This window comes from Hippocampus bargibanti, linkage group LG05 (genome assembly GCF_051943395.1).
Source record: "Hippocampus bargibanti isolate YZ-2025 linkage group LG05, ASM5194339v1, whole genome shotgun sequence".
NCBI lineage: Eukaryota > Metazoa > Chordata > Actinopteri > Syngnathiformes > Syngnathidae > Hippocampus > Hippocampus bargibanti.
In genome coordinates, this window is record NC_142738.1 from 25,630,422 (window position 1) to 25,655,000 (window position 24,579).

The 24,579-nt window shown below is 39.7% G+C and overlaps 2 protein-coding genes across 5 annotated transcripts in view; both read left to right on the forward strand.

The window, feature by feature from the left end:
- LOC148898325 (cytochrome P450 2F2-like) lies at positions 1–16,526 on the forward strand. The gene is made up of 12 exons (XM_088997467.1): positions 1–212; positions 4,346–4,508; positions 5,239–5,391; positions 5,580–5,740; positions 6,118–6,186; positions 6,360–6,464; positions 6,563–6,704; positions 6,814–6,899; positions 7,444–7,545; positions 10,425–10,566; positions 10,634–12,631; positions 15,290–16,526. The coding sequence occupies exons 1-11, from the start codon at positions 54–56 to the stop codon at positions 10,825–10,827; spliced, it is 1,476 nt and encodes a 491-aa protein (XP_088853593.1). The 5' UTR covers positions 1–53; the 3' UTR covers positions 10,828–12,631; positions 15,290–16,526.
- The window catches only part of hsf4 (heat shock transcription factor 4), a 20,080-nt gene continuing 8,021 nt past the window's right edge, over positions 12,521–24,579 (forward strand). For 3 of the 4 annotated variants that reach the window (XM_088997468.1, XM_088997471.1, XM_088997472.1), the window contains exons 1-7: positions 16,895–17,116; positions 18,799–18,907; positions 18,995–19,122; positions 19,215–19,339; positions 21,281–21,356; positions 21,877–21,944; positions 23,642–23,741. In XM_088997468.1, coding sequence (XP_088853594.1) covers positions 16,991–17,116; positions 18,799–18,907; positions 18,995–19,122; positions 19,215–19,339; positions 21,281–21,356; positions 21,877–21,944; positions 23,642–23,741 — 732 coding nt within the window. In that variant the 5' untranslated portion in view covers positions 16,895–16,990. Of the gene's footprint in view, positions 12,632–16,894; positions 17,117–18,798; positions 18,908–18,994; positions 19,123–19,214; positions 19,340–21,280; positions 21,357–21,876; positions 21,945–23,641; positions 23,742–24,579 lie in introns of those variants that run through there. The other variant, XM_088997470.1, reaches the window with a different exon arrangement.

A 24,579-nucleotide genomic window follows, 5' to 3' on the forward strand; every position in this document is an offset into this window, starting at 1 on the left:
TGCAACCACTTTCAAGCAGTGGGGCTGTTTTGGTCTGTTCACTCTTCTCAAACATGTTAGCGACAATCCTCCTACCACTTTGTGTTTTCTTTATCCTTTTTAATTTTATGTGTCGAAGGCCAAAGAATTTTCCACCAGGACCGACCATCGTGCCAGTCTTGGGAAACATCTTGAGCCTGAGCTTGGAGAACCCCCTGCAAGACTTTGAGCGGGTACGAAAAACAGTAGAGATTTCAATTGTCATTCATGGAATGCATATGTATTATGTGTTTAGATATAAATGTGAAATTCCCAACAATACATAGCTTCAAAAAATCACATTTGTTTATACAGTAAAGTCTCGTTATATCGATATTCTCGGGAGTTAGAAAAAATTTTGATATAACCGTAATGTCGATATATCCGGCCTGCGCCGAACTGCATTAACAAAAAGCACCAAAAGAGGGCATCCAAGCGCCATATAAGAAATGGAGCTGGCCATGAGCTCGCCATTTCGTGCCTCTTTTTTTTGGGTGAGAGATGTTCCCCCAATGTTGCCTCAAAATGGCACAAATAATTCTTTAATCGATTGCAAACATGTATGCTTTCCTCTTCAGAACTACAGTGTATTTGAATGATATTCATAACTGGATGTGTAACAAGACAGCATATTATCCGAATCTGAAGCCATTGTTTGGATTCACAAGCAATGCAAGACGTCTTGGCGTGAAGTCATTTTTATTGGTGTTTTGCATTTGAATAAAAAGTGACATTGTTTGTCCTTTAATACACAGTATGGAATGTATGGTAATTTTCAAAATCATCACGCTTCAGCAGACAAAACAAGAAACATTGTTGCAAAAAACGATTGCATTCATATACAGTACAGTGGGCATGTACATAACACAACAGGAAAACTGCAACGCTAACATCTTACTGTATTATGTATGCAATTTAAAAAAGTCATCAATCTTCTTCTGCTTCCCATTTTTACCTTTTAACACAAACACTTCAATCTCGTCTGCTATACACGAGCTAGCTCTGAAAATGAAAATGGCTCTGCTACACGGGAGCTGGGCACGTAACAAACTCACGTAACCAAGTCACGTGACCAATGGCGCGACCGATGGCGTGTATCGATATAAACATAGCAAAATGGCCGGCGGGATATAAAAAAGAGCACTGTAGTAACCGGATTATCGTAAAAATCACAAATCGTACTAAACGGAACTAATTATACATAAAAAGACTAGAAATGTGCACGGGAAATGAAAATAGTGTCATAATAAGCAGTATTATCAATATAAACGATATCGATATAACGAGACTTTACTGTATATATATGTAAGGAAGCTTGAGGGGTTATGCGCAGTATTGTTGCACTTCCCAACACTATGCTTTTCTGGACTGAGATATCCGATGTTGTTCACGGGATCTGTTGTCTTTACTTATCTAGTTTGGATGTCACAAAGTGCTCCGACGACCACGGACATTACTGTGACCTTTACCTTCTATGCTCTCTCCAGCTCCTCTCTGAGCCCTTGGCATTTCTCATTTTCCTTCTTCCTGATATTACCATTACTTGGGACCGCTACATCCACCACAATGACTTTCCTCTGACCTTTACTATGATAACGATATCTGGTTAGTTTGCCATTACCATCTTGTCAGTCTGTATCTGGAAATCCCACAGGATCTTGGTGTATATTTTGGGTGTTGTCGTGATTGTTTTTTTGTCAGGAGTTGGTTCTTCCATGTTATCCTCCAATGAACTCATTGATCTTTGTTTGATGTTTTGCCAATTGTAGATTTGTCCACAGCAGGGGTGTCCAAAGTCGGTCCTCGAGGGCCGCTGTCCTGCCTGTTTTCCAGCTCCCCCAGGAGCAACACACCTGATTCAAATGATCAGCTCATCAGCCAGCTCTGAAGCAGCATCAAAATGGTCCTCATGATTTCATTCAGGTGCGTTGCTCCTGGGAGAGCTGGAAAACAGGCAGGACGGCGGCCCTAGAGGACTGACTTTGGACACCCCTGGTCCAGAGTGACCTTGGCAAACTTTAGATTTGTCCACAGTGACCTTGGCAAACATTTGCAGGGAGGGATTTCACACAACAACTCGACTATTTCAATGTCGTTGCACAACAGATTCTCCACAGTTCACAGTTGAACGATGTACCCTTTAACCACATTAATTGTATACAAGGCTATTGTTTGTCCTTGACCTTGAGAGTTTGCCCACCAGTAATGACTGTAATCACACACGCACATACACGCACATACACGCACACACACACACACACACACACACACACACACACACACACACACACACACACACACACACACACACACACACACACACACACACACACACACACACACATGCGCGCACACACACACACAGGCACACGCACACTCATACACACACACAAAACAAAAAAACACATTGCTGCACTGTCGAATTTGTGAAAGGTCACCCGCATGTTCCATAGCTATACAGTGGGGCCTCGGTTTACGAACACCTTGCCTTACGAACTTTTCGGTTTACGAACGTTACATTTATGAAAATTAAACTCTGGCATACGCACTATTTTCGCGATAGACACCCCCCCACCGCGGCTGGCGGAGTAATCTTCGGCGGAAGAACACAAAAGCACAATCAGAAAGAAACAGCGTCCCAGCCGGCCTACCTTTCCACATCCCCTTTCTATGAGTGCACACGTCGATTGTCTTTAACGATACTTTTGCCGTTATGGGACCGAAAAAGATGCCACCGGAGGCTCGTGTTCAGCCGAGGAAGACACAAAACAGAATAACAGTCAAGGAGAAGAAGGAGATCATTGAGAAACACGAACGAGGTGTGCGTTTGTGGCGTCACATGTGCACACTGCGGCTGTCATGTGAATCTCAGCCTGACACATCTCTCACGCTGCGTGTCACTTCCATGAGAGTAACTTTCTACGACCATTCTACAAATAAAGAGCCCGGTACCATCCACCATTGCTAGCATCCTTCGCCTCAAAGCTTTACACAAAGGCGTTATTTAGTCGATGCTTTCACGTGACTAATGACACCGAAATTGTCACGTGAGAGTTGACAGCTGGGGCAGGGGCCACCGCTCCCGACCTCCGCCAGTCGAAGAACACACAAAACAAAATTACAGTCGAGGAGAAGAAGGAGATTGTTGAGAAATACGAAGGACGTGTGCGTGTTGACCCCCTAATCAACGATACTGGGACATTTCAACGAGTCGCTGTCACCTCACCAGTGACATGATTACGACGCCTCGCGTCTCGCTGTGTCTTGTGCCGGCAAGTCCAAGGGTTTGCTTTGCCCCAGGTGATTGTTAGCCGTGATCGCGTAAGTTTGTTGTTTTCCGGGATCGCGAGTGTGCCAATTTATTTTGCCTAGCTTGACAGGCTTGTTGTAATAAAATATCTGCCAGCACCTACGGGACTCGAAGTGGATGCAGATGACATCGACAAGTTTGTTGCTGACCATAATGAGGTCCTCAACACAGATGATTTGATTTGCCTTCAAGAGGACAAGCAGAAGCAGGCCATTCAGGAGTTGATATACAGGCTTTTATTGGACATTCCACCCAGAAAAGGCGATGAGAATCATCAACATGATGAATGATAACGTGATGCCTCAGTTTCGTAAAATCTTACAAGTCAGAAAGCAACAGGTGTCAATTAAGAGCCATCAACGACTATCAGAAATGTAAATCAAGTTAATTTATCATACAGTGCAGTGTATTTCTTTCATTACAATACAATAGCACATTTATTATACATATAATAAGGTATGTTGTGTGTAGTTTTAAGGCTTTAGTTGAAAATTATATTTTATGGAGACCTGGGAACGGATTATTCCCATTTTAATGGTTTCCTATGGGACATTTTTTTGGGGGATACACACTTTTCACCTTACACACTCTATCTGGGAACCAATTAAGTTCGTAAGCTCAGGTCTCACTGTACTGGCAAAATACTCTGTGGACAGATGAAACCAATATTGAGTTGTTGGGAAGAAGCATGGAACACTATGTCTGAAGAAAAAAAAAGGGAACAGTAAATAAACATTAACACTTCATCACACCTGTGAAGGATGGCGAGGGGGAAATCATGGTTTGGGGCTTGGTTTGCTAAATCAAACCTTCTACATGTTGATATTTGTTTATACAGTATACTTTAGCCGTCATCTGTACAAATTTGAACAGATGACGGCTGAAGAAACCTTCTCATCGATGGACCACTCCTGTCCGACTGAGAGCTTATACAGACGTATACAGTATACTGTTATGTTTTTTGTCTTGCGTATCTGAATTGAAGTAACATACATGTTGTGTTGTACATTTTCTAAGCTAAGGAAAGCATATGGAAATGTCTACAGCCTTTACCTTGGTCCTCGACCTGCAATCATAGTCAATGGGTTACAAGCCATGAAAGAGGCTTTAGTGACCAAGGCGAGTGACTTTGCTGGACGACCTCAAGACCTTTATGTGAATGACACAACAGACAGAAAAGGTAAAGTAACAATAATGACACAAATAGATTTGTTATTATTATTGTTATGATTATTCTTTTTAGTAGTAGTAGTAGTAGTAGTAGTAGTAGTAGTAGTAGTAAAACAACAACTACTACTATATATAGTAGTATAGTAAAATATATAGGAGTATAGTAAAACAACTACTATATATATATATATATATATATATATATATATATATATATATATATATATATATATATATATATATATATATAGTAGTAATTGTTGTTTTACTACTACTACTACTACACCTACTACGACTACTACTACCACTACTCGTAATAATAATAATAATAATAATAATACTTATTATTATTATGGTGTAATAATACTTATTATTATTATTATTATTATTATTAGTAGTAGTAGTAGTAGTAGTAGTAGTAGTAGTAGTAGTAGTAGTCGTAAACTAACAGCCCAAAAAGTAAGTGATGATTAATGAGCTGCCTGAGTCATTGACGATTAATAAGCTGTCAGTGAGACTAAACCTACTCATACCTCATCTTAAATGGTGTCAGTCTGAATCGCAGTGTCTGTTGCTCTATTTATGACTGTGATGTGAAAGTGTAATCAGGGATTACTGTATTTCCTTCAGTTCAAATTTTTTGCATGTTTTGAAATTCAAAACAAAGGTTTGACAGTTATACAGTGCTTTATTAGGTTACATAATAATATTTGCATTTACCACTCCTACACCTGTTTCAGGAGTCATCCTGGCTGACTATGGTCCTAGTTGGAAAGAACACCGTCGATTTGCTCTGATGACTTTGAGAAACTTTGGTCTCGGGAAGCAGTCAATGGAGGAGAGGATTCTGGGAGAAACTGTTTTCATCATGAATACACTGGAAAAGTGCATTGGTATGTGTATCAAACATTTTCCTGTTCAATTGAGCATTTCAGTTCAGTTTTAAACTTTGAAATACCATTGCATTGCATCACATTTAATTTCCATTTTTTTCTTTTTTGAATCAGTTTAGTCTTTCTGCATTTGTGACAAAAAAAATCATATTATAAGTTTGTATGATTTTTTTTAAACTCTTCTATAGGGAGTACCTTGAGTCCCCAACTCATGTTCCATAATGCATCATCTAACATCATCTGCCACGTTCTGTTTGGAAAACGTTATGATTATAATGATGAGTTCATCAAAGTTATTGTTCAGTGTTTCACTGAAAATGCAAAGTTGGCCAATGGACCCTGGGCTATGGTGAGTGAAAAAGTCAAAAGAGTGTTTTTTTTAATTTTACTATATATATATATATATATATATATATATATATATATATATATATATATATATATATATATATATATATATATATATATATATATATACAGTAATATATATATATATATATCGATATATATATATATATACTGTATATATATATATATATATATATATATATATATATATATATACATGCATTTTTCTGGCAATAGTGGCCGAATGCTTCGACTGCACGCTTAAATTCGATGCATGCTACTCAGAAAGACTAATCGGTGTGATCGTGTAATTTCTTTCCTTTGCATAGTACATTGGGAGATCATTCATGATTATTTTTTCATTCATCCTTATTACAGCTGTATGACTCCTTTCCAATGATTCGTTGTCTTCCTTTGCCCTTCATGAAGTCTTTTGAAAACGTCAAGGTATGTCTTACGGCCTTTTAATTATTAGTGATCAGGATATATGGTTCAGTTCAAAGATGTACTGACTTTGATTGGGCAACAGACCCAAAAGAGGTCATAACAAATTGTCATGCAGTGTTGTCTTTATTTTTAGTGGGAGCAAAATGATAATACTTTATATTGTTATTCCTTAGAAATGTCAAAAACTTGCAAAGGGTGTATTGATCGAGCACAAAAGAACCAGGGTCCCTGGAGAACCACGTGACTTTATTGATTGCTATCTGGATGAAATGGATAAGGTAAAAGTATAAAAAAAATAAGAATGGCACATATGATGTTTCTAAATCCCGTCTATTTTTTAAGAATGGTACAATAAATAGATTTTTTTTTTTAACAGAGAAGAGGTGATGATGGTTGCTTATTTTCAGAGCAACAGCTATCAATGTACGCTCTTGATCTTCACTTTGCTGGGACAGACACCACCTCAAACACCCTATTGACTGCTTTCCTTTATCTTATGACTCATCCAGATGTACAAGGTATGCTTGCTTGCAATCACAGTATAGGTGACTTCTCTCATATTCGTTATGTCAAGCAGCTGTTCATATTATTGCTGAGCTTTTATTCTTTTTCTGCTGTATTTATTAGCGCATTGCCAACAGGAGATTGATGAGGTCTTGAAAGGGAAGGATAAAGTATGTTTTGATGACAGAAACAATATGCCATATGTGCAGGTAAAATTGTCTATGAAATCCTATTTTCTATTATATTCTTTAATGATGGAGAATATTTTAAATTTGAGTTCAGTCGTTTGAAAGAAATATATTTTAAATGATGATTATTACATTTGGGTTGCCCGGTAGTTGAGTGGTTAGTATGCTGACTTCGCAGTGCAGAGGTCTTGAGTTCAGGACCCTGTGTTGAGTTTGCATTTTCTCCCCAGGCCCGCGTGGGTTTTCTCCAGGTCCTCCAGTTTCCTCCCACATTCCAAAAACATGCATGGCAGGCTGATTGAACACTAAAATTGTCCTTCGGTGTGAGTGTGAGCGTGGATTGTTGTTTGTCTCTGTGTGCCCTGCGACTGGCTGGCAACCAGTTCATGCAATTTTGTTCATGCTTCATGAATGCAGATAAATTAAATCAAAACACCTTACAAACGAAACATCAATTTTCATATACTGAACCAAATGTCACTGTGAATAAAATCTTACAATGGCTAAAATAGCAAGCGGCGAACTCCATTAAATGTAAGGCATCTTTGTTTTTTGTTTTTTACAGGCAGTAATCCATGAAGTTCAAAGAATAGCAAACACGGTGCCCCTGAGTGTCTTTCACTGTACAACAAAAAACACAGAGTTGATGGGATATTCTATTCCTAAGGTAAGAGACAGCACAACACATAGGACGTTTAGTTTCTTGAATACCAACCAGCACCCCCACCCCCACAAAAAAAAATATTTGGGAGCACTGTTAACGAACTTCTTGAAATTCCAGCTATTTGTATACTCCAACTATTCATTGTCATTTCATGGGATGTGATGATGGAAATGGGAATGGAAATTTGACATGTAACTGTCATGTTTTGCGAGGTGGTGATGGCGGGTGCGGATCCCAAAAAGCAGGCAGGAGGGAGCAGGAGGTTGTTTGACAAATTGTATTAAAATAAAGGTCAGCAGGAACAAAATGTAAAACATCAAAATGATCTGAACAGAAAAAAGGATCAAAAGAAAACAAAGTGTAAAAGTCCGCCAAGATTAAACAAACACAGCATACAATGCATGCAATTGCAGACAAAGCATGCAACAAACAATGAACTGACACCGGATGGTCGTGCCGGGAGTCTTTTTAACTGTCACTGATTAAAACGACCAGCACCTGCGAGGCTGCAGGCAGGGCTGACGTCGCTACCCGTTGGTCGCCATTCCGAACGTGGCAGTCCGCCACTGATCGGGACGACCAGCACCTGTGCAGGTGCAGGCGGGGTCGACAGCGCCACCCGTTGGTCGCCAACCAGATCATGACAGTAACTGCCCTAAATGGAAGCAATTCTAACTGTTTGTACTATTCAATGCTGACCATTTATTTTGCAGATGAGCTAAGTTGCCTACTTTCGCATGAATTTGTAGCTGCTCAAAATTGTGATAAAATGATAAAATGAGATAAAGATAAAATGATAGTGCAAGACAGAGAGGAAGAGAACTCCCCTTGACAGATCCTTGAATGGTCTTCATATGTTTTTTTCATTCTTTTTTTTTCTTTCTTATATATGTCATGCTTTATACGGTGGTGTTGGTGATGGACCCAAAAAAACATGCAGGAGGGAGGATCAGGGTGTATATGACAAATTGTTCCTCCAGCAGGAACACAATCTAAAAAAAACAGTCTTCAGAACAGAAAGGTCCAAAGTAGCGAACAAACATGACAAGATGAAATAAACCTGACAGGGTGAAACAAACGATGACCCGACACTGAATGGTCATGCCAGGAGTCCTTTTAACTGCCACTGATTAAAACGACCAACACCTGTGCAGCTGCAGGCAGGGCCTCACGGCAGCCTATTGGTCATTAACCAAAACGTGACAAAGTAAATCCCATCGTTTTTTTTATAATACTGTACTTGTTCTCTTGGTTTCAATGGATAAGACAATTATAAGATGAAATGTGCAAGAAATTGCAAAGAACAGAAAGGCAGTTGTTCCTGATGACATGCCATTGAAGATATGGAAGCATCTATATCAGAATCAGAAAACCTTTAATCGTCCCACAATGGGGAAATGTGCAGTCCACAGCAGCCATTTGAAAAGGGATGGGGTGGGGTGGGGGGGGGGTGAAAGGATAAAAATACAAGATATAAAAAATTGGGAACTGTAAAGGGATAAAGTTGATGAGCCACTCAGTGGGAAACGGTGGTGGACTCGAGAGTGAATTGCATATTTGTGAGCAACAAAGTGGTTTCATTTTGAGGACGAGTAATACGGATCAAGGTGATACGTCAGAAGAAGTGTGGGGTAGCAGGGAATTACCGGCATGTTCAAATGGTGCATGACATGTATGAGAGGATAAAAACAGTGGTGAGTTGTGCTGTAAGTTTGAAATAGGAGTCAGTAGACCATAAAATTGTGTTACATCAAAAACAAGGAGAGGATGGAGGAGCATATATGAAAGGTAGAGGCATGCGCTGGAATGAAAAGGAATGAAATTTAGTCGATATCTAAAGGAATATTTCAGTATATACGGTACATGAGTAAAAGAGCTAAAGGGGGAAGAGAGAGGCTCAAGGGAAGAAAAGAGCCAGATTGGAAGACTTCAAATACTTCCAGTCGAACGGTCAGAGCAACGGTGAGTGTGGTGAGATGAAGAAACGGCTCAGAGCAGGTTGGAAAAGATGGAGCAAAGCGTCAAGTGTATTAGAGGGAATTTGAAGATTCAAATACAGTAGTGAGGCCAACTATAACGTATGAGACAACAAGAAGCAGAGCTGGGGGCTCAGTATGAAGTGTGGCGGTTCACTCCCTTTTTTTGACATGAAGTCGAACAAACCAATAAGTGAATTCAAAGTAATTTATGTTTGTGCAGTGTCTGAACTGTCAATTTGAAATACTATTTTGAATAAAACAATGTATTATTCATATTTGATTGAAAAACTGTAGTTTTTGCATAAATTAATTGATAAGCAAATATAAACAATGCATAGAATTGCTATTTTTCTCATGGCTTGGCTTGGCAAATGAAAAGGGAAAAATAACATCAGATTTTTTATTATTATACTTTGTTTCTTAACCCATTCACTGCCAGACAATGTGCAAAAAATGTGTCCACTCCAGTGCCAGGGTGTCATTTTCACTCAACTTGCAGGACTCAGAGAATATTGTAGTTTTATAACTACATAAATATTCAATGCAGCGTAAAAAAACCTAGACTCTCTTCTTTAATCAGAATGAAACAGTTAATTCCCAAATTATATGGGTCTGGAGTGATCGGAGCTTAAAATGAGGGTGACTATACAAAAGGCAAATGCTGCCCCCTTGTGGGAGGGAAAAACATTGCCAGCACATTAACCCCCGCCCCCCACCCCCGCAAGAAAAACCAAGACCCAAACAAATTTCCACGTCATTCTTTTCCATTCTCGAATAAATTCGAGAACGGCAGTGAATGAGTCAATTCATTTTGGTGAGACTTGAACAAAAAGTAAGTCTTATGATCCATCTATCTTCTGTACTGCTTAGTTCATATTTTCTACGATGTCTTTTGTTTCCCAGGGGACAATGATCATCCCAAATTTGACCTCAGTACTGCATGAGGAAGGCCAGTGGAAATCCCCTCATAAATTCAATCCCGATAATTTCCTTAATGCCCAGGGTGACTTTGTGAAGCCAGAGGCTTTTATGCCTTTTTCAGCAGGTATGTGGGCACCTCTTTAACATGTGGAAACCGCTGTTAACAATTTCTACCAAATTTAAATGTACAGGACCTCGCATGTGTCTCGGTGAGGGTTTGGCTCGTATGGAACTCTTCCTCATCACAGTGACTCTGCTGAGAAAGTTCAAGTTCATCTGGCCTGAGGATGCAGGAGAGCCAGACTTCACCCCAGTCTATGGGGTGACGCTCACTCCCAAACCTTATCGCATGAAGATCCAACTAAGGGCAACAACAAAACACTGACACAAAAATGAAAGGGCAGCGACTATTATGTACTAATGTTTTGTAGATAACTGGTATACCCTGGTATGAAATTTCACTCCTTGAACACCATGATGTGAAACCCTGAGCCTGTTTTAACGCTAAACTGTGGCACAAATGCGCCATTCGAAACCACAACCTTCCCGTTCCTGATGGACATATTGAAGAAGAAACAAAGACTGCTCATCTGAGCATGGAATTAATTTGTCTTCTGTCCTACTTTTATATGAATTTTTCAATCTATGAAGATATGCACAGTTATTTGCTCACACATTACTACCTATTCGCCTTTACTGTGTTGATGTCCACTATTTATTTCTCATAATTTCAATCCTAAATTGAGATTTAAACCCATGGTCTTGGGTCTAATATGATGTCTGAGAGAATAACTTTTGAAAAGCAATTTAAATGAATGAATGACGGTGATGCAAGGAGGTGTAACAGGTATGACTTAACAACAAACTAGCAAATTCCTGTCTCCATCGACCTGCTTCAAAACACAAAATACAGACATGTGGACTCTAAAGGTCAGTCAATACAGGTGTCCAGGTGTTACGCCAGTGCGCAAAAAAAAACTGCACATCCTTCTACCATTCAGTGAACAGAACTGTTTTCGCATCCAGCGATTACAGACTGGCAATTACAGTGATACCTCGGCTTACGAACACTTTTGCTTACGAACTTTTCGCCTCACGAACATTAAATTCGCGAGAATATAATCTTGGCATACGAACTACTTTTCGCCAAATGAATCAAACCACATGGAGTGCCACGGTGGCTGGTGGACTAGTGATCGGCGGAAGAACACCAAACCACACGGTCGAACAGCGCCACGGTAGCTGGCGGACTAGTTTTCCACACCCCCTTTGAGTGCAGACTTGTTATCGAGTGGAGTACTTTTATGGGACTGAAAAAGACTCCACCACAGGCTACTTGTTATGTCGGAGGAACAAGAGGAGACAACTTGCCTGTCAAAGGTCTTTATTTACAACTGCGTCATTATCAACTTGGTGCCGTCAACAACCCTGCTTTACGACACTGCCGCGACGTCATGTGGCATGTGGCAGTGCACCGTTTTCCTACGTCAGCACAACAGACTGATATCAAGTCCCCAAGGCGGCAGCTGCTGCATTGATCTGCCTTTTTTATTTCCCTCTCGATGTATGGCTAAAATATACTTGAAATCCTCCACTTGGGCAGAGTTCGATCCCAAACTTCCCTGAGTACCTGAGTGAGCGTTTTGTTCAATCATTTGCAAAGAGCAGAGTAGGTGGGTAGCAAACCGTCCCCCTCACCCCTCACCCTTCAGTCTTGTAATAAAATATTATCTTATAAGCAAAATATTTAAGAGCTTTCATGTCATAAATCCTAAAGGATGTAAAAAAGTATTCCCTTTTTTTTGGCATGGTGTATAAAAAAGGTGTTTACTACTGATAAAAAGATAATATACTTGATGTTGAAAGGTGTCACAATGCCAAAAGTCCACACACTGCCTCGATTAAAACAGGATTTGTCATTTTGCTTCCTTGGTCTCAGCCTGCTAACTCCACTAATGACTGATCCGTGGTCCAAAGTACTTGTTCCAACTTTCTCTGATGTGCACTGATAATTATCTTTACCTTTCAGGATTTATTGCTGTACTTATCTTGCTTTCTCTGTAATTCCGTTGCACTAGACCTCTCCTGGAAATTGACAGCAGATCATGATTACTGTAAGTGGACGACTGAGCTACAAGACAGGATACCAGAGTGCAGCGGCGCACAAACACTGCTACACTTGAGCTATGGTGAGTTCCGGAGAGGTTAGAAGATGTGGTCAAAGGGTCGGAGGGTGAGGCGGGGTGGTCACTTGTAGTCAGTCGCATAAACAAGTAGTTCCCATTTTGTTGGTCAGCAATAGAGTTTGAACATGTTTCTGTTCTAACTTCTAATGTTCAAAAGCCAAATTTAACACTTTAAAATGGAAATTTTATCAAGTTAAAACGGTACCAGCTGATTTATGTGTCCATAGGTACAAACTATGCATGATGACATACGGTATGTATGAAAATGAACTGAAATGAACTGAAAAAAAAAACCCAATATATTGAGCTTTAACCTCTGTACGAATTGAGGTTGCGGTTTTATTAGACTGTGATTCGCTGGCAACCAATTTATGGTGTCCCCCGCATCGTGCCCCAAGACCCTAGTGAGGATAAAGCGGTCTGAAAAATGGATGAATGCATAGGTTTTATTACATTTTTCTTTTTTTGAGACTTTCCTAGAGTCTAGTGGTTAGAACAGTACTAAAACTGTTGAGTGTGCACAGGAATTAAAGAGGAGCTCTTGGAAAAAGACTGAAAGATACACGACACTTCCAGTGAAAATATATTGAACACAAAGATGTATCCGATATATATGTGTGTGTATATATATATATATACAGTAAAGTCTCGTTATATCGATATTCAAGGGAGTGCGAAAAAATATCGATATAACCGGGACTATCGATATATCCGACCCTGTTTGCATGTAATTTTCTCCGTGCGTGCATAGAAATAGTATCATAGTATCGATATAACCGATATCAATATAACGAGACTTTACTGTATATATATATATATATATATATATATATATATATATATATATATATATATATATATATATATATATATATATATATATATATATATATATATATATATATATATATATATATATATATATATGCTATAATGCTATTTTAAGGGTAAAATAAGAGTAGCATACGTCTGGGTTCCTATTTTTCTTTTGTTATTTTTTCTTTCGTTCTGATTATATGTAACTTCACCACAACTCTGTCAGGTTAGTTGGCGTGTGGGGCAGGATCTCATCGTCAACCTGGGGGAGGGAATTCCACCAAGGTCTCATATTTGGAGGTCCTGTTTTTTTTTTCATCTTAACCACACTTGTGAAAGTCGCAGAAGCTTGATGAAGCCAATATCACCACATCATCTGCAAAGAGCAGAGATGCAAAACCACAAAACCGGATCCCTTCAAGACTCAGGCTGTGCCAATAAATTTGAACTTTAAAATACAGAATTGACAAAGGGCAGTGTTGACAGTGTAAACCTCACCGGAAACCAAACCAACTCACTCCAAGCTATGCTGACGAAACTCACTGGTGGTGCAGTGAGCAAATGCCCCTTATGAAGGGGTTCAATATAAAATGTTTGCTCTCATCAATGTTCTAAGGGAGAAGTCAGGGGGTTAAAAATTGTAAACACTGAGCTTTAGTGTAACAGAGTCATCAGGAAGTTGCTTCAGAAATACTCAGAAACACATCAAAGCAAAGAAGTGTGTCCTTGGAAAAAGACACAAACACAAAACAAACAAATTTGCCCTTCAGCCTCGTGCAAGCGGAGAGTAAGTTCTGCAAAAAGTTCAGAAACCTTCAACCGTAGCACACTTTTTGAGTAATTTGAATTTTATCTCTATCAGTTGTATTTTTGGATAGATGAATAAAGAATTTTAAAAGCATTAGTGGTGTTTTTTTGTGCATATGAAATTGCAGTTAACTGATTAATTTGCAAAGATAGAAAAACATTCAAGGCAATATCAGTATGGTGGATATTTGCCAAAAAAGCAGATTGCCACATGACAAACTCAAAAAAGTACCAAATGCATATTTAAGATGAAAAGGTTGACCAGTGAAAAAATAAACGTGATTTTACTTGTACGCTGATTTTCATTTTACACTTGGAATTTTGTAGTTATCTAACCAAGCAATTGTTTTTCTGTTTTCTATGTGCCGTGAGTTAGTTCGTTGCCTGATATTCAAAAAGGCACGGTGCTGGATTTGATGTAATTTTTTTTGTCAGTGCACATGTAAATGGTGAGTGTGCCTCCTGAAGTTTTAATTGGTATGGGGCAAACAATTGTTTCAATAGCAGAATTTGAAATGATCTTCAAATCATGGGAAGACATACTATCCTTTTACTTTGAGTAGTACAGATACTCCATTTACAACTTTATTTTACATTGCTGTCTGTTAATTTTGGTGTTAGTGCCTCTTAGAGGCTGCAATGGAATGATAAAGCTTTAAAATCCACTCACAGCAGAAAAATGGCAAAACCTCATCTACACTGACATTTGATTTCTCGTTTTCTCGCAGTGGTGAAATTTATATTTCACAACAGCAAAGTGATGAAAGTAAGGAAAGGAAAGGAAGAAGTAGAAAAACAAAAAACTGGACATCCAGTAAAGGCAAAATGAAAAAACAAAATAAATAATATGACACAAAAGTAGAAGTCACAGACAGTCATTCAATCTTAACTCATTCACGGTAATTCACTTATATATGCGGGAATTGAAAACATGACTTAGAGCGCCATTCCTGAATTTGTTCGGGCTTAGTTTTTTTCTTGATTGGTACCGATAAAGCGCTGGCCATGGCCTAAGGCAATGTTTTTTTTATCTTCCAGGAGGCAGCATTTCCTTTTTTTCCACGTGCTTCCACGTTCCAAGCGCTATATAAATCAATGTGTGAATTGCATTGTATTTTGGACAGCCGCCCTCATTTCAAGCTCACATAACTCAAGACCCATATAATTTCGGAATCAATTAATTTTTTCTGATAAAAGACGAGCGTCAAAGGTTTCTTACCCTGCATTTAATATTTTGCACTCCTAAAACTCAATATTCTGTGGGTCCTGCAATTTGAGTGACAATGACAAAAATCCTGGCACTGGAGTGGACACATTTTTGCACATCAGATTCAGAATCAGAAAGTCTTTAATAGTCCCACAATGGGGAGATTTGCCGTCCACAGCAGAATCTGGCAGTGAATGAGTTCAGCACTTTTCTTCACCATCTTTGTTGTATGAAGTAGTTTTAGATGAAAAAGGGGAGTATCAACATCTCCTTTTCACCAGTGGATTAAGGACGTCATGGTGAAATGTGCACGTCCGCTCCAAGCAAAATGTTGAAACCAAACAGATCCAAATGTATTCATGTTCACCTTTATCCAAAAGACTGACGGAAGAGACTACATATGAATTACACCACCAGCTATCCATCGATTGATTCCAAGCTCTGTTAATTACTGTATGTAGACAACATACATGTTTGCATTTAGACACTGATATTCCTTTTCACTCCCAATTCTGTAGAGCCAGCCCATAGCCCAAATGCGACTGTGAGAAATTGTTTCCTTCTCTCTGTCTCCAACATTGAGTTACGTTTGAACATCTCAGCAGCACATGTCATACAACATGTTGACATACACACGATGAGGGGACTGGAATTTGGTGTAGTATCTCACATTTTATTTGGAAACTGATTGTTTTAGTCTCTGTCTTGTCCATAAGGGGACAAAGGATGTGTGTTTATGTGTGTGTGTGTGTGTGTGTGTGTGTGTGTGTGTGTGTGTGTGTGTGTGTGTGTGCGTGTGTGTGTGTGTGTGTGTGTGTGTGTGTGTATTTGCGTGCGTGCGTGTGTGTGTGTGAGCGTACGCACGTGCGTGTTCGTGCATGTGTGTGTGTGTGTGTGTGTGCGTGTTTGTTTTTTGTGTGTCTGTGTGTGTGTGTAAACGTGCGTGCATGTGCGTGTGTGTGTGTGTGGGTTTGTTTTGTTTGTGTGCGTGTGTGTGTGGGTGTATTTGTGTGCACAAGCGCACGTGTGTATGCATTTGTCGTGTGTGTGTGTGTGTGTGTGCGTGTGTGTGTGTGTGTGTGTGTGTGTGTGTTAGGGATGGGTTTGAATGGTCTGGGTGCTGACTAGGTGCGTGTGTGATGACATGCAGTTGAATGATCGTGGGGCAGAGAGAGGACAGAAAGATCAAAGGCATCTAAAAACCCCTACAAAGCGAATAATACAGATATTTAAAAAGGATTTGACAAAGCAGTCAAGACAAACGAAGGTAAATACAAAACTGGACATGACATAAAACGGGTGAATGCCTTGGCAGGCATGGAATCAAATAGACTACGGCCCGATTGGGAATATCAGTAACGGATTTCCACAAATGGATTTCTTCAACATGGAATATTGTAGGGAATTATAACACACAAACACACACAAACACACACAAACACACGCAAACACACGCGCGCACACTGTATCCAGGCCTTCCTTCCTCTGGTTTCCTGTCGTGACCGGCGGCTGTCACAGTGGAGCGGGTCAACATGCAGGAGTCTCCAGGTGCTTTGGGTGTAGATGGCAACTACACTAGCAATGTTCCGGCTTTCCTCACCAAATTGTGGACTCTAGTGGAGGATCCGGATACCAACCACCTAATTTGCTGGAGCGCTGTGAGTAGCCTAAAATCATCTCCTGGATACTTCAATTTGCTCTTGTCATCAAAAGACTTACTTTTGACTAACAGTTAGATAGGTTCCCAATCATACCATGTTTTACTAAAACTGAAATGTCATGTGTCAGCTTTGGTCAGATCACAAATAACTCATGACAATGTTATGCTATATCATGAGGTAGAATACTTTCCTTTCTCCTGGTTGATTTTTCTTGTGAATTTGCATCATGGAAACTGAAGTCAGCAGTCATTGCTTTTTATTTTTCAGTTTTCTACCAGTGACATATTATATATGTATATATTTTTTTTTACAATGCAATACTACTAATAGAAGACATGTCAAGAAAAAAAGGCAACTGCATAATGGTTGACCTCCGGCTTTCCATGCCTTTGAAATTATTACTTTTCATAAAAAAACAAAAATGGCACATTTGTTCAACGTTACTTCGACAACGATAGCGACCGATTTTCAACACATTGGTGAAGAATTTGAAAAAAATAACACATTTACATTTGGACTGTGCAAAATTATAGATTCGTGAAAAAATATGGCATGACATCTACCAAATTGTGACTGATAATTTTTTGGCTCGACATTGGCGAATGTAGGAAAATATTTAATTTGAAAATGCCATATACAAAAAAACACAAACCCTGGATTAAAACCGCTAATGTGTACTGTCTCTGTCACATAAGCAAAGCCTGTCAAAGCCGTGCATTTGTTAGACCTCAATCAGGAACAAATTAGTTTTGCAAGTGTCTCACAGCCCACACATTTTGGCATGAGTTCATCATATGTCTGCTTTCAAAATACCTGAATAAGTTGTCTATATTACATCAATACGTCTGTGTAAGCTCTCAGTCGTACAGGAGTGGTCCGTCGATGAGAAGGTTTCTTCAGCTGTCATCTGTACTTATTAGAAGTACTTCTTTAGTTCACTGATGAAACGTCTTGGATAAGAAGCGAAACGTCCGACACCTTCAAAGAAGTACAGATGACGGCTTAAGAAACCTTCTCATCTTATTACGCCAAGCATATTTCTAGACGTTTCCATGAAACTTGTTTTCTCCCTTTTGACTTTTTCCAACAAATGGAAATGTGTGAAGCATTACATTGACCAACGATCAACTGGTTTTCTGAAATTGCTCATCATATGTGGAGATAATTTTTGTGACGTGGATGACATTTTGTGACCTATAACAAATAGGAAAACTGCACTTATTCGTAAAGGGCTACAAGTACAATTTTCTGTCACATATCCAAAATTCTTCCTTTAAAACTTTGTTTTCCTTGTGCAGTGGAATATTTTCTTTTCTGAATCACAATGAAGTAGTTTGTCAACAAATTACCATGCATTTCTTCCGGCATTATGATTTTTCAGGAGATGTGGTGCCAGGAACCAGTCGTGTGAACAGTCTTGTATAAAACCCCTAAGTCGTTCAGCATTTTTTTTCAGAATACAGTACAGTACTTTGGGATTAAAAAAAACACCCAGTACTGAAGCCCCGATAAATACAGCTCAAAATACCAAGGGATAGATAGATCAAAGAAATAATAAAATATAATAGAAATAGCAAGATAAAATAACCTGTGAGTGTAGAAGTGATATTGCATTTGGAGAATACACGTTCTTAATCACAAAAGTTAAGATCTGTAATTAATGCATGTCTCTATTTCAGACTGGGACCAGTTTCCATGTGTTCGACCAGGGTCGCTTTGCTAAGGAAGTTCTACCAAAGTATTTTAAACACAATAATATGGCAAGCTTTGTCCGACAGCTCAACATGTGTGAGTCTTCTTTTATTTTCACCCTCCCCACCACACACACACTTGTCCTCTTAATTCATTGATATTCTGCTTTGCTCATTTGTCTAGACGGCTTTCGAAAAGTTGTAAACATTGAGCAAAGCGGTCTGGTCAAGCCTGAGAGAGACGATACAGAGTTCCAACATTTGTACTTCCTCCAAGGACATGAACATATGTTGGAACACATCAAAAGGAAGGTATTGTACAGACGTCAAATAGTCACAGAACAAAGAATCCCGTGCCCACCCTAGCCCCCCCCAAAAAACTCACAGAAATACCATGTGTGCAGGTATCCATAGTGAAAAGCGAAGAGACCAAAGTTCGCCAAGAGGACCTCGGTAAACTGCTTTATGAAGTTCAGCTACTGAGAACACAGCAGGACAGCATGGAGTGCCAGATGCAGGATATGAAGCAGTAAGTAGACAGCTTGAGTGTGCTCCTGCAATAGAACAAACACAGAGAGAAAAAAGGAGTGCATTCATGAAAAGCTAAAATTCAGTGACAGATCAAAAATTGATAGTGCATAATGATGTCAGACAGACACTTCCTTATTCTGTAAATACAAGTGTTCAAAATATATGTGCTTTAAAAAATATAACTGCTCTTGCAATGTAATATCAACTAATGCAATGACAGAGCTGTTTTTTTACATCTCTAGAGGCTCTTGTTGTTCAATTGTTGCCATGGGTTTTTGTGTGCTGCCTCTTCTTTGTACTCAGCATTGTTTGTTAATGACAGCAGAGAATGTTCACCTGCTCACCTGACTTGCTCACTCACGCACGCACACACACACACACACACACACACACACACACACACACACACACACACACACGCACACGCGTGCACACTCGCGCACATACACACACGCACGCACGCACACACACAGTGGTCACTTCTGTGCATTCACTTGCCTGCAGTCAAATAATTTTTGAAGCCATGTTTGAATAACCTACTTTTTTCACATTTCAAAAGCCCATGCTTTTTAAAAGAATTCAAATGTTCACAGGAACACACAATGATTGTTTTCGAAAGCTCTGCTTGGATGGCGCCTTGAACAACAAATGTGCAGTACTCTATAACAGTATTTAATTACTTGAGAGATAATGAAAAGATGACACGAAAATGTTAACAGCAATCTTGCCATTAACATAAACAGCTTTGTATGGCATGCAAAAACACAAACAAATGTAATACAAACCCATTATTTAGGTGATATCTTCTTTTTTCCTTTCGGCTTTTCCCTTTAGGGGTTGCAACAGCGAATCAATATCCTCCATCTAAACCGGTTTTGTGCATCTTCTTCTCTCACACCAGCTACCTTCATACCTCTTTGACAACATCCATACACGTCCTCTTTGGTCTTTCTCTCAGTCTCTTGCCTGGCAGTTCACGGCCCAGTGCCCTTCTCCCGATATAGTCACTCCTTCTCCTCTGGACATGTCCAAACCATCTCAGTCTGGCCTCTCTGACTTTCTCTCCAAAGCCTCTAATATGAGTTGGCCCTCTGATACTCTCATTGCTGATGCCATCCAACCTGGTCACTCCCAAAGAAAACCTCAACATCTTCAACTCTGCTACCTCCAGCTCTGCTTCCTGTCTTTTTTTCAGTGGCACTGTCTCCAGGCCAAACATCATGGCTGATCTCACCACCGTTTTATACACCTTTCCTTTCATCCTAGCTGAAACCCTTCTATCGCACATCACACCTGACATTTTTCTCCAGCCGCTCCAGCCTGCCTGGACACGCTTCTTCACCTCTTTTCCACACTCTCCATTGCTATGGACAGTTGGCCCCAAGTACTTAAAATCCTCCACCTTCTTTATCTCTTTTCCCTGTAGCATCACTCTTGCACTAGGATCCCTCTCATTCACACATATATATTCCGTCTTGCTGCAACTGATCTTCATTCCTCTCCACAGCTCTAGTTTCTCCGCCACCTGTTCCCTGTTCTCGCTAAAGATCACAATGTCATCTGCAAACATCATTGTCCAAGGAGATTCTTGTCTAACATCGTCTGTCAGCCTGTCCATCACCATAGTGAAAAAGAAGAGGCTCAGAGCTGACCCCTGGTGGAGTCCCACCTCCACCTTGAATTCATCCGTCACACCGACAGCACACCTCACAACTGTCTTACTTACAGTCATGATACATGTCTTGCACCTCTCTGACATACGTTTCTGTCACTCCAGACCTCCTCATGCAATACCACAGCTCCTCTCTGGGCACCCTGTCATACTCATTATTTAGGGGGTATAACAGACTTTATTGTTTCATCATTGCAAGAAAAAAAAATGCATTCATTGAAATGAATAAGCGTCCTTAAACATATCTTTGTCCTGTTCTGTTTGAAGGCAGAATGATGTTCTGTGGAGAGAGGTGGTTTCACTGAGACAGAACCACACACAGCAACAGAAGGTCATGAACAAGGTCAGTCCATATGTAAGAAGAATCGGACAACTGTATTTATTTTAATAGGCAGTTGATGAAGTTTTCTCTCAATTGGCAATTGTGCTAGTGTTATATCAGCCACGCATATATAAATCAGTTGACCACATTTGCCTTTATCATAATTTCCTTCTGAAAAATGCACATTTTCTTCAAACTACCTTAATGAACGAACATTTCCACGGGTAATCAGCTTGTATCATTCAGATATTTTTTTATTGATCATTAATTTAAAAAAAATAGATTGATGGCCATACACTTCTTGTGGCATAGCAATTGTTTTTGACTCATTTCAGTCACTATCATAATGCATTAATTGTAATTTTCCACAACTCCTTGCCCTCAGTCAATCCCACTACATATCATTGTGTGTCTGTGAGAGAGAGAGAGAGAGAGAGAGAGAGAGCCTTCAGAGAGAGGAGAGAGAGAAATTGAGAGAGAGACTGATTGAAAGCTTATAGAGTGTTGCTGATTCATGCTGTGCCTTTTCTCTCTTTGCCAGCTAATTCAGTTTCTGTTCAGCCAGATGCAGTCCAATGCACCCGGCACTATAAGCCTGAAGCGAAAGCTGTGAGTCTGCACACATGCACGCTCATACCCACTTTCTGTACATTCATACATACATGTACATATACTCAAACTTGCACGTACACGCACACACAAAGACATGGGGTACCTATTAACAAAAGTGGGACAAATGGAGACACAGTAGGGCAGAAGGAAGGGCTGGCTCAGCTGACAAACTGAACCATCTGGCTGTGTGAATGGAGACAAGTGCTGAATCAGTCATGCACACACACACGCACACGCACACACAGAGGGAAGGCAGAGTAGAGTGCATGACCCTGCTACAGCCAATGTATGTAAAATGCTGGTTCAGCCTTGTAGTGGGAAAGGCCCGTTCTCACACAAAGGTGACAAGAGAACAGGCATTTCAGGGTCAGCATGCCACCTGGCAAAGTTGACAACATGATTTGGAAGATCACAGTTATATCCAATGTGTAAATATGATTTATTAAATAAGATTTCATAAAATCAAATGTTATTCTTAATATCGAGCACATTTATACACAAGGTAACTCGATGTGCTTCATACAAGAAAGAAAGCAACACCGACAATCTTTTAGAAACACAACACATCATGAAATTCAGAGGTAAAGCACAACAAAAACTAAAGCATCTTACAAAAATGACGAAAAGAACACACTGAGCATGTTTAAATACATTAACGGTAAATCCTTCAGAAAAGTAAAGAAAAAGTGTTGTTGTTTTTTTTTCCCCCAAGATGGTGCCCGAGTGAGCAGCTGCCGGCAAGTCCGATTACAAATATGTTTTGTTGTATTTATTTATTTATTTATTTATTTATTTATTTATTTATTCTTTTGTGACATGTTGACATTGTTAGGTCGTGTGCACCTGTTGTGGATTGTTTTCAGCATTTTTGGCCACAACATTCAACAAAAAAGGGTTTGGGGACTTCTCAGCAGCACGGATTTTGATTAGGAGGAATGATGGAACCATTTGACTGTCGTTACTGGAGCCTTTCTTTTTCGTTAATGGACACTACCGCTTGTTGTTGCTTTAATTTTAACTTAATTTTCAGCATGACGTCATTGATCCATGTGTGAAAAAGACACATTGAATTGCTCCTTTTTTATCTATCACTGCTTCAAACAACAAAGTGCATGCAGCAAAAGTGGTTCAGCTTGCACAACCGCCGGTATTTTGTATCAGTTCAAATAAACAACCAACCAAACAAACAATTACACAAACAACAAAACAAATGACTTAAGTAACTTCTTACTTTTTATTTTCACAACATTTAGAGTACCGTATTTTCCGCTGGTGCACCCAAAAGCCTTGATTCTCTTCCCAAAATGACCCTGCGCCTTATCCGCAGGTACACTAGTATAAGTAATATTGAGCAAAAACAGGTTCACAACTACTTCCGGAAGCCACCAATTCCATTTCCCCCTGTAGAAGAAGCAGTGTGTAACCTAAGCTGTAGATACATACATACATGGGGTGTACCTGATGTTTGGAAAACTTTTATATATTTATATATTTTATTGAGAAAACTTTTGTCATTCATTGAAAGTGCGCCTTATACTCATGTGTACCTTATTCGTATATGGAAAATATTTGAAAATACACCAGTCATTGGGGGTGCGCCTTATACTCCGGTGCACCTTATAGTCCGGAAAATACAGTATATTGAAACTGCTGTTTGTCAAATGTTATACATTGAAATGTCATTGTCTGTTCAGGCCACTGATGTTGGATGATGGCTCCATTAGCCCCCCCGCCGCCAAGTTCAGCCATACTAACACAATGGAGCAAATGCAAGAACCCTTCTACATACAGTCGGTGAGAGTACATTCAAAAATCATTTTATGCAGCTGCCCTATATTTACCAATGTCTCATATTGACTGTGCTGTTATAAATAACAACCTGAATAGAAATACACTCGGATAAATTGACACAAACTATGGTGATGGTAAAAATTTTCTTCGATTATTTATACACATTCTAGTACTAGATTGCAAAGGCCTCCACACTCCTCGAGAGGCAAACAACCCTGTTGTATGGCAATCATTTATGCTTTCTTTGAGAGAGAAAGTTAGAGAGGCCAGACTAAGATGGTTTGGACACTTCCAGAGGAGAGAGAGTGACTATATCGGGAAAAGGATGCTGAGCCTTGAACTGCCAGGCAGGAGACCGAGAGGAAGTCCAAAGAGGAGGTTTATGGATGTTGTGTAAGAGGACATGAGGGTAGCGAGTGTGAGAGAAGAGGATGCACAAAACCGGGTTAAATAGAGGACACTTATTCGCTGTGGCGACCCCTGAAGGGAAACGCCAAATGGAAAAGAAGAAGAAGAAGCAATCTGTTTACCCTTTAACATTTCAATAATTCCATCTTTCATTTCTTGGACTAATCCGATGCAAAATGATAGCCCCTCACCCTCCACCCCCCCTCCCCCCCACACACACAAAACAGCTGGTTCTGTGTGTGCGTGTGTGTGTGTGTGTGTGTGTGTGTGTGTGTGTGTGTGTGTGTGTGTGTGTGTGTGTGTGTGTTTGTATGACTAGTCTTTTGAGGACCACTAACATTTTATACCATACGTAGTGAGGACATTTTTGACAAGTGAGGTCCTTTTGTCCGGCCCTCACAAGTTTTTCATTCTAAAGGCTTCTAGAGGGTCT